At 38.3% G+C, this 11,500-nt stretch overlaps 1 protein-coding gene across 1 annotated transcript; it reads left to right on the forward strand.

The window, feature by feature from the left end:
- The first annotated feature begins 2,444 nt into the window (after positions 1-2,444).
- On the forward strand, positions 2,445-11,485 carry LOC127635429 (GTP:AMP phosphotransferase AK3, mitochondrial-like). The gene is made up of 5 exons (XM_052115478.1): positions 2,445-2,804; positions 6,200-6,319; positions 6,775-6,947; positions 9,202-9,320; positions 10,328-11,485. Exons 1-5 carry the CDS (start codon positions 2,657-2,659, stop codon positions 10,443-10,445), a joined length of 678 nt encoding a protein of 225 aa, XP_051971438.1. The 5' UTR covers positions 2,445-2,656; the 3' UTR covers positions 10,446-11,485.
- The last annotated feature ends 15 nt before the right edge of the window (positions 11,486-11,500 follow it).

Raw genomic sequence — 11,500 nt, forward strand, 5'->3', positions numbered from 1 at the left:
GGATATCTTCCATTCTGAATGTCACAGAGGCATGGGAGTTGGTTTATATCATTCATACTGACAAGCAGCCTTTGGAGATTCATGATTGGCAGCTGCCAAGCCACTCCCTAGCAACTAAACAGAGTACCCTAGCAACCGTTTAGCAGTAACTATATCTCTGCACCAGAAAATCAGAGAGACTTCTGGGTTGATTTATTTCAATCAGGATGGCAAGGAGACTTGATTATTATCACTATGGTAACTGCCTAGCAACCAGATGGGGTTACCCTAGCAACCGAGTAACAAATCACATATCTTTCCACCAGAAATTTGTAGAGATTTCCGGGTTGACTTATTTCACTCAGGATGGCAAGGAGACTTCATTACTATCACTATGGTAACTGCCTAGCAACCATATGGGGTTACCCTAGCAACCAAGTAACAAATCACATATCTCTGCATCAGAAAAACGTACAGACTTCTGGGTTGGTTTATTTCACTCAGGATGGCAAGGAGACCTGATTACTATCACTATGGTAACTGCCTAGCAACCAGATGGGGTTACCCTAGCAACCGAGTAACAAATCACATATCTCTGCACTACAAAACAGTAGAGACTTCCGGGTTGACTTATTTTACTCAGGATGGCAAGGACACTTCATTAGTATCACTATGGTAACTGCCTAGCAACCATATGGGGTTACCCTAGCAACCAAGTAACAAATCACATATCTCTGCATCAGAAAAACGTAGATACTTCTGGGTTGGTTTATTTCAATCAGGATGGCAAAGACACTTGATTATGATCACTATGGTAACTGCCTAGCAACAAGGAGGGGTTACCCTAGCAACCGAGTAACAAATCACATATCTCTGCACCAGAAAATTGAAGAGAATTCTGGGTTGATTTATTTTAATCAGGATGGCCAGGAGACTTGATTAGTATCACTATGGTAACTGCCTAGCAACCAGATGGGCTTACCCTAGCAACCGAGTAACAAATCACATATCTCTGCATCACAAAAACATAGAGACTTCCGGGTTGACTTATTTCAATCAGGATGACAAGGAGACTTCATTAGTATCACTATGGTAACTTCCTAGCAACCACATGGGCTTACCCTAGCAACCGAGTAACAAATCACATATCTCTGCATCAGAAAAGCGTAGAGACTTCCGGGTTGACTTATTTCACTCAGGATGGCAAGCACACTTGATTAGTATCACTATGGTAACTGCCTAGAAACCAGATGGGGTTACCTTAGCAACCGAGTAACAAATCACATATCTCTGCACCAGAAAATAGTACAGACCTCTGGGTTGATTTATTTCACTCAGGATGGCAAGGACACTTGATTACTATCACTATGGTAACTGCCTAGCAAACAGATGGTGTTACCCTAGCAACCGAGTAACAAATCACATATCTCTGCACCACAAAATAGTACAGACCTCTGGGTTGATTTATTTCATTCAGGATGGCAAGGACACTTTATTACTATCACTATGGTAACTGCCTAGCAACCAGATGGGGTTACCCTAGCAACCAAGTAACAAATCACATATCTCTGCACCAGAAAATATCACAGACCTCTGGGTTGATTTATTTCACTCAGGATGGCAAGGACACTTGATTACTATCACTATGGTAACTGCCTAGCAACCAGATGGGGTTACCCTAGCAACCGAGTAACAAATCACATATCTCTGCACTAGAAAACAGTACAGACTTCCGGGTTGACTTATTTTACTCAGGATGGCAAGGAGACTTCATTAGTATCACTATGGTAACTGCCTAGCAACCATATGGGGTTACCCTAGCAACCAAGTAACAAATCACATATCTCTGCATCACAAAAACGTAGATACTTCTGGGTTGGTTTATTTCAATCAGGATGGCAAAGACACTTGATTATGATCACTATGGTAACTGCCTAGCAACAAGGAGGGGTTTTGCCACGACAAGCACCACTCACATTTTCTTCAGGAAATGTACCTATCTAGTTATTATTGTTATTTGAAACAATAAATTATTGTTAAACAATAAATGGCATCTGGGATTTTATTCATTTTAGACTCCTGTAGTCTCTGTATCTGAGTCTGTCATAGTAAGGAAAGACAATTTTTTTTACATTATATAAATCGATTTTAAAAACTATCGTCCGATTAATCGGTTATCAACCTTTCCCACCATCTAGTTATCGATATTGGCAAAGTCGATCTTTAGTAATGAAATGCAAAAATCGGAAAAATCTTCAAATATTTACAAGCAGATCCACAAAATAATCACTTACTTAGTATGTAACTAAAGAGTATGATTATTATTTATTTTCTTGCTTTCGAAATCAAACGCACTACTGTAGGTCTCCTCTCGCGCCCTTTCTGTTTTTGCAGCGTAGGCCTACTTCCTGTAATGTAAGCGCGTCCCCGGTGCGCGTCCGCGAAAAATGCGCGTGCCTGAGGAAAGGAAGGGCTTAATTTTTGGAATAAAATTAGAGTTGCGGATTTCACGCTTTGAGCTCACTGAAGACACCGCACATTTCAGGATTACGTTTCACATTCCAGTTGTAATAGGATAGCGGCTGTATAAAGGGCGTTGTGCAAAGAAGACACTTTATTGACTTTAGTTTTTTAATAAATTGTTTACTAAAAGTTACATCTTTGGAAACATTTAAGCATGCGTCTGCAGAGTGTGTTTCGTGCGGTGATCATGGGGCCCCCGGGCTCAGGGAAGGGGACCGTGTCCAGTCGGATAGCACAGAGTTTTGGACTCAAGCATCTCTCCAGTGGGGACTTGCTGCGGGCGAAAATCGAGGCGAAGACAGGTAAGATCAGCACGACAACTTTTCTCATATTCAAATATTTAGCTATTGTCATGAACGACGGAATAACCGAATCGACTGAATCTTTTCCCGTTAATTGCGCACGTAGTTCAAACTAAACGCAGCTGTGCCGAATGGCTTCAAACTGTAGAAACTCGAGTTTGAGCGAATGGAGAAATTTTGAGTAGGATACAGAATTACAAGCTTCATATAATCAGAAACAATGCTAAACATGGCATGTGTCTCAAACCCTAGTGAGCTGTCTAACTAGACAGCAGTATGGGCATCAACTAACTTGTAGGCCCGTGCCGAATCAGCTCGCGCATTTGATGCCCAAAATCATGTACAGCTACTATATGATGTGCTTGAATAGAGTACTGGCAGATATCAACATTTTAAGAGACTGCCTTTGTATATACACCACCAGTATTCCCCTTATGCACTCAATTTTGCTGAGGAAATACCTGAAAGAGTTAACAGCACAACATTTCTTCAAGTATTTTCAACGCCCACCTCCTAGTTGGAGCGCAGCACTTTCTTCTATTGTTGAGTGTTGTTGTAAACACTGTCTGCAGAGCGTTTTGTGTGTGTGTGTGTGTGTGTGTCCTTAATTCCACTTTAATCCAGGCTTTTTAGACGTGCACTATTACGACATTACTATAAGAGGATGCCATTCTCTGAGACTGCAAGCCCTGCATGCTAAACATGTCTCAAGAATGCAGATACTGTTAGAATTGGCTGCAAATCAAACATCCCATAATGAAGGCTTATTAATGCACTCTTTGACATTTACATTTACAGTTAATATCTTTTAAAACAGTAACAACAGACTTTTGTTATTTGAGAGCCAGAAAGAACAGAATTTGCCAAAATAAATAAATAAGATGATAATGATGAACAAGCAGCACAAATCATGAAAATTAAACATCACAAATGGGGACAGTTGTTGTGATGTCCATGTCTCTGTTAGTAACTTGGCACAATGTTGGTGCAGCTATCATTATGAGAACTCTCATAACGATTTTTATACTGTACAAACTATAGATTCTATCCCCTAACCGTACCCCTAAACCTAACTCTCACAAAAACGTTCTGCATTTTTACTTTTTGTTTTTTGTACATATGTTTTTTAAGTGATTTGAATTATGGGGGCACTAGAAATGTCCTCATAAACCACATTTATAGCATTATACCCTTGTAATTACCAGTTTGTTACCTTAAAAAATTCCTCATAAACCACTTAAACCTGCCCACACACACAGACACACACACACACACACACACACACACACAAAACCTTTCACTGTTGTCAGTTTTACTCAATCCTCCCATGTTTATATTACTCTACATGAATAAATTACAACATTAATATTTTTGGTTTGGTTAACTGAAACTGGGCAGAAGATTTGTAGTTCCCTGGATGCTTTGCATGGGACATGATGCCTTAAATGGGGGCCTGGGTAGCTCAGCGAGTACTGATGCTGAATACCACACCTGGAGACACGAGTTTGAATCCAGGGTGTGCTGAGTGACTCCAGCCAGGTCTCTTAAGAAACCAAATTGGCCCAGTTGCTAGGGAGGGTAGAGTCACATGGGGTAACCTCCTTGTGGTCACGATTAGGTTCTCGCTCTCAGTGGGGCGTGTGGTAAGTTGTGGGTGGATCACGGAGGGTAGCATGAGCCTCCAAATGCTGGGAGTCTCCGCAGTGTCATGCACAACTTGCCATGTGAAAGGGTACGCAGATTGACTGTCTCAGAAGCTGAGGCAACTGAGACTTGTCCTCCACCACCCAGATTGAGGTGAGTAACCACGCTACCAAAAGGACCTACTAAGTAGTGGGAAAGGGGGGTAAATAAATGTTAACGTGACAAACGTGTCTTTGCGCAATATAAATAATATGGGGAGAAATGTGAGAGTTTAATGTTTTGTTTAGGGCTGTCGATTTAACGCGTTATTTCAGTGCGATTCATTTTACAAAAAATAATGCGTTAAAAAAAATGTAACGCAATTAACCGCATGCCCACGGACCATAATAAGGAAGATTCCTGAGAAATGCAAGCTTGTAGTACCACCTGTTTACTCCAGAGGGCAGTAAGTGACATTTCAGCTGTGGGAACAACGCACAGTAGATACAGTGAAGAAAACACTTCAGTAGGCACTGAAGTTTGCTAAAATGTCCTGTCACTAACTTGCATATTACTAAAAGTGTTTTATTTTTTAGTTATTATGACATGTAAACTGTATTGTATGGAATGTATTTTGTTGGGTTTACTTGATTCAGTTAGATTCCACTTGAAGTATTTCAGTTGAAATGACATGGTCATTTTAATTTAAGAAAACTCATTTCAAGCATGTGTAACCACTGTCCATGATTGAATTAAGTTCAGTCAAAGAGTTATTTTTTGAGTGCACATTTGGAAGATTCCTAACAACTATAGTAAAATCTTAATCTTAAAGTAGGAGCCCAAACTGCATTTGGTATGTTTAAATTTCATTTAAAGCATTGACAGCAGTGTCCTGCAATGTGGCATTATACTTCTCCTAAAACTATTTTTTCTATTAATTATGCATGCTGTTTTTATGACCTAACATTAGTTTAGAGACTTTGTAGAGTATTTGTACTTTTTTAAAATGTAAGTCACACTGCAGGAATATTTAAATGAACTGTAAAAATGGCTAAAAAGGTAGAAATGATACAAAAAGAAGCTTAAAAGGAATGGGGACCAGTCGCAGTATCTAAACATGCACTTTTCATTTAACATTCTTATAAATTGTAACCTAAAACCTTCAAATAAATGTTATTTGTCACCTACTCACTTACCTATAGGAATATATATTATTATATATTATATGCATAAAATATTAGCACTAAACCGAATTGTCACAGTGTGTCATAGAATTACTATTTATTAAGTTCATTGTGTTGTTGGGCCACTTGAATTTGATATCTCTTACCATAAGCAAATTTTAGAGGTGATTAGACATTATTTCTGTTTGTATTCAGGTCTCTATGTTCATACCCATATATCTATAAATACTACAACTCAGCAACAACTGCAATAGGTAAACGGTAAAAGTCATAACTAAAGGTTTAGCCAAGGTGATGTCAAAACATCTGCAACCCAAGACAAAAAATCCCTTACCATGGTCATCATGCTAAAAGTACCTGTTCACTTCTGACATGATTTTACAGTCCTTAAAATTATTATTTTTTTAAATGGCAGAAGCAAAATCACACAAGTATGTAAATTAGTATTTGAAAATGACAATCAACACATATAATATGTAAAAAAAATCAGTGGTATAATTTGGAACCATAATGGAATGACATAATTATTAAAAATGCAAACTTTTATATAAAAAGTGAAAGGTTGATCTCTTCCATCTGCCTGCACAGATTTGGGCCTGCTGATGAAGTCATGCATTGATCAGGGTCAGCTGGTTCCTGATGATGTCATCTCTCGTCTCATCCTGTCCAGTCTGAGCAGTATTGGGCAAAGCAGCTGGCTTCTAGATGGTAAACCTCACCCCCACACACCACGGCAAAAATGCTGTGTATAAACTCGGTCATGTGTGTGGTACAAGGGCAGAGTAAACTTCTTTTTTTTTTTGCCTAAAGGGGGTCATGCCTTTTTTATTATTTTAATATTTTCCTTGAGGTTCACTTATAATATAAGTAACAATTTCTGCACAAAAAAAGTCATATATTTAGTAAAATATGTTCATATTCCACTAGGGTTGCCCCCTGTCCCATAAAATACGGGATCGTCCCGTATTTAAAGATAAAATTATGCGTCCCGTATCGAAACAATACGGGACATGATTTGTCCTGTATTTAAGCTAGTCATATGGCGTCACGGTAAAATCATTCCAGATCGCTAATTTAACATCAATATAAGTTAGAAAATTTCCCTAAGGTGGGTAAGGGACTGTCTAAAATGTCCACATATTGTGCTAAAATGTTCCTGGCAGGTTTCCCCCGTACTGTGTCTCAGGCTGAGGCGCTGGACAGCGTGTGTGATGTGGACACTGTTATCAACCTGAACGTGCCTTTCCATACCATCAGAGAGCGTCTAACGTCACGCTGGGTGCATCTTCCCAGCGGCAGGGTCTATAATATAGACTTCAACCCGCCAAAGAAGCCAGTGAGTCCTCTGACCTGTTTTAACACATTCACAAGCATGAGGTAATGATAAAAGATCAAAGACTTTCAGCTATTTACGATCCTATTTGAGATTGCTTGATACAACTGTTGATCATTAAAAAAGAAAAAAGAAAAAAGGAAGTTGACTGTGATGGTCAACACACTTAGAGGGATAGTTCATCCAAAAATGTAAATTCTCTCATCATTTACTCACCCTCATGCTTTTTTATTCCTGCTGAACACAAACAAAGATTTTAAAAGAATATTTCAGATCTGTAGGTCCATAAAATGCAAGTGAATGGCCAGAACTTTGAAGCTCCAAAACCACATAAAGGCAGCATAAAAGAAATCCATATGACTCCAGTGGTTAAATCCATGTCTTCTGAAGCTAAATGATAGGTGTGGATGAGAAACCTCTTACAATTTAAATTGACACATTTGTGTGTGAATTATCCCTTTAAAAGTGAGTTTGAACAACACATCAAAATTAAATCAAAACATTATATTTTATGCTTAAAACATGTGAAAAAAGATCTGTTATAGACAATATAATCTCAATACATTCTCTGAAAAGATGTAGGATCTCATTTGGTAAAATGAGATACTTATTAAGATACTTATTAAGAACAGGATTCTTTGCAGCGTAAATGTTCATAAAATCCATAATACTATAAATAATAAGATGTGTAATTTGAGAATAAGATCTTCTATGAAACGTGCCACTGGTGCAAATCTTTTAAAGAGTCCAAAGAGTTCTTGAGATAAAGTAGGTCATGGGTCTTTCTGAACTTTGTCCCAATCACAGTCTTCCAGATTAGGAAGAGTGATAAGAATACTTATGTTTACCAAAGAATTCACTGAGGGAACTTTGTTCTTATTCGTGCAGTAAAACATGAGCATGCACAGCTAGTCACGGCGTTCCCGTCCACTTATTTCATTAATTTATTTTTGGATTTTCTCCCCTTTTCTCCCCAAATTGGAATGCCCGATTCCCAATGCGCTCTAAATCCGTGTTGGCGTAGTGACTCGTCTCAGTCCGGGTGACAAGACGAATCTCAGTTGCCTCCGCATCTGAGACCGTCAATCCAGGGGGGCTTCTACGACTTGGTTCATAGTAAAGTACATCCAATAACTGGAATCAAGTAGTCGCGCATATTTTCAGAACTTACCAGGTCCAACTTCCTCGCTCACTTTCCTCCAAGCAGTGTCTTTTCTCGTCCGGTCTCATGTATGACGTTTTGTCAAACAAATCCGGGTGCCCACACACCGCTACAACAATTGTTTCATCCATTTTTCCAGATTTCGTACGTCAGTTACATCCAGACAATCTCAATGCTGATACGCTTTCGTGACATGCAAATTTCTCGCTCGAGTTGAAAAATTTAAACCTGCCGCGAAATCACGTCTATTCGCATCTTTGCATTGACTTTGTACGTAATCGCGTCACGCGAAACGCTCTCTTCACATTGTATGTGAACGCACCACAAGGCAATACATTTTCACATGCACAAGCTTGTTTGTATATGATCAAATTGTGTGGTAGCTCAGCTGATAGATCGTTGCACTTGCGATGTAAAGGATCGAGGTACGAGTCCTGAATAGCACGTAAGTCGACACTTGAGAGAAAGGGTCACAGAAGCACCACTCAATGACGTAGTTGCTTCAGCAATTGTGTTTTTTATTTCACATTTGCTTTTATGACACTATCGGTTAGGTTTAGGTTTAAGGTAGGGAGGTTGGTTTTGTTGATTTAAAACTTGATAGAGCATTAACCTCACCTCATCTCTTTTGGAGAATATTCAACTCACTTTTAGCACCACATATCTGTCATAATTCTAGTAAAATTTTTTTTTTTTTTTTAAAGTTGTGAGTTTTATTTTAGATGTTTTTATTTAATGTGTGTATTGCACTACAAAGGCAGTCAATTTTTTTCTTTTTTTTCTGTATTCAGTAATAAACCACTAGACGGCAATTCACTGTCTTCTAATCTAATAGAAAACTATCCAAGTGTGAAACTGTATTTGCCTTTCAAGCATATGTCAACACAGCACAGTTTGACTGAAGGTCACCTCGATTTAGCTCTGGAAAATGTCGACATCCATACAAGGATATGTTGACAGTGTCAGTATAATAATTTCTGACAAATAGTGGCTTTAATTTGGTGTTTTTTAGCACATGAGTTGAATCTGAGCTTTGCACTGTTGTCATGTATGATACTGGTCTGGATTATACTCAATGGTCTGTATTGTTCACAGGGTCTTGATGATGTCACCGGGGAACCGTTGCTTCAGAGAGATGATGACACTCCTGAAACTGTCACCAGAAGACTAAAGGACTATGAGAGACAGACACAGCCAGTTCTAGAGTATTACAGGTAGCCAAATCATTGTAAAGCAATTGTATACATCTTACAGATATATGAAGTAAATCCATGTATTTTCCTCTTATATTTTCTAGTTGTTTAAGTTTGGTACAATGAGAATTTCCCCATAAGAGTTCACCCATAAATGATAATTCTGTAATAATTTACTCACCTACATATAAGTCTAAATCCAATTAACTTCTTTCTTCTGAAAAGGAGATGTTTAGCAGAATGTGCCTGATGTGCTTTTCAACACAGTTGAAATTCAAAAATGAAAAAAATAAATAAAATAAAATAATTCATCATTAGCTCAGTGGTAAAGACACTGGCTACCACCCCTGGAGTTCGCAAGTTCGAATCCCAAGGTGTGCTGAGTGATCCCAGCCAGGTCTCCTAAGCAACCAAATTGGCCCGGTTGCTAGGAAGGGTAGAGTCACATGGGGTAACCTCCTCGTGGTCCCTATAATGTGGTTTGTTCTCGGTGGAGCGTGTGGTGAGTTGGGCGTGGATGCCGTGAAGCCTCCATATGCGCCATGTCTCCGTGGCAACATGCTCAACAAGCGTGATAAGATGTGCAGGTTGATGGTCTCAGATGTGGAGGCAGCTGGGATTCGTCCTCTGCCACCCGGATTGAGGCGAATCACTGTGCGACCCTGAGGATTTACAAGCACATTGGGAATTCCAAATTGGGAGAAAAAGGGGAACACCCCCCACACACACACAAAAAAAATCATGTCAGTCACCAGTGTTTGACGTCAATTACATCCAGACTAATCGCACATTAAATTCAGCGACAGTTGGTCGAAAGTTCTTCAGCTGAATATGGCCTGTGCACACAGAAATTCTAACCACTGCCCCCAGTGGCCATATTTGCATATGCATATTTTATTAGCACCTGAACCAAACCCTAATTTAACCATCAGTGATGTGAAAATATAATTTTAGAATGGAAATGTAATATAATTATTCAATATATTGAGACATATTAGATCAAATATATCCTATTTATATATCAACAGGAGTAAAGGAGTGTTGGAGACATTCACAGGAACTGAAACCAACAAGATATGGCCTCACGTTCATGCCTTCTTGACCAGGAAAATCCCAGGAAATCAGCAGGCATTGGGAAAAGCATAATTCCAATGTGTTGGACAGCAGACAATTACAATTGTAAAACACACTGTTGGGTCTGAGCACAATGCACCACAATAGCCTTAACCAGTCTACTGTATTTAGACTTGCGACACTCATATGTTGAAGCGTTTGATTTGACTAAATAAGGATGCCAGACAACACAAGGTTTATGGCCAAACTAGTGCTTTGCTCGAGCATTGCCACTTTAAGCAAACAAACTTTTTAGTATTACAGAAGTAGTAATGCTAAGATTAATAATTCACTCTTAAATTCAATTAATTTCCAGCTTTGTGTCAGTATAAGTAAACTAACCCGTAGGGTGAAACAGTAGTTGTTTTTAAACTAAGTGACTCCAAAAATGTGGACACAAAAATTCCAAAACATTCCTGTTTGTTTTAGCCATATTAGCATTTATTATTAAATCTTCCTAGAAAAGAAAAATATATTGAATTAAAAATATCTTAATAATCTTTGCAACTTTGAGATTTCAATTATATTTTTAAATGTACTGCTCAATTAATGTGAATTATGTCCTGTACTTTTCCGGTGTCATTATAATGTAGATTGACAGCCGATGCTTTGATTGTGATATTTCTTATCGACCATGAAACCAATTTTGCACTGACTGCAAGATGATTGTAAGAATTAATAGTCTTAGAGGGAATATTTTTATAATAAAATACAAATATAGATATATTTTTAATTCAGAAACATTTGTGAATGCAATAAAAAGACAATTACTAAAGGGACAAATATAATGTTTTTTTAAGCCTTTCTGTTGTCTGGTGTCAAAAACCACATTTATGTGATTTCAAATCCAATGTAGTGCAATGTATTTATTACTATAATTATGCATTCAATCACACTGGAGAAAACACTGTTTTTCACCGCCTAATAAGATAACTCTATGGTACAATTTGTGATTCACTGTTTAAATTGTAGTATGTGAATGCACAGTTCCTAAAAAATGTACCAAGACAAGGTAGTGATTTCTTGGAGAAGTCCAAAGACACAACTGCAATAAAGATAAAGTGGTTGACTGAAAAAGATAAATAGTG

The sequence above is a fragment of the Xyrauchen texanus genome, chromosome 43 (assembly GCF_025860055.1).
Source record: "Xyrauchen texanus isolate HMW12.3.18 chromosome 43, RBS_HiC_50CHRs, whole genome shotgun sequence".
Lineage (NCBI taxonomy): Eukaryota > Metazoa > Chordata > Actinopteri > Cypriniformes > Catostomidae > Xyrauchen > Xyrauchen texanus.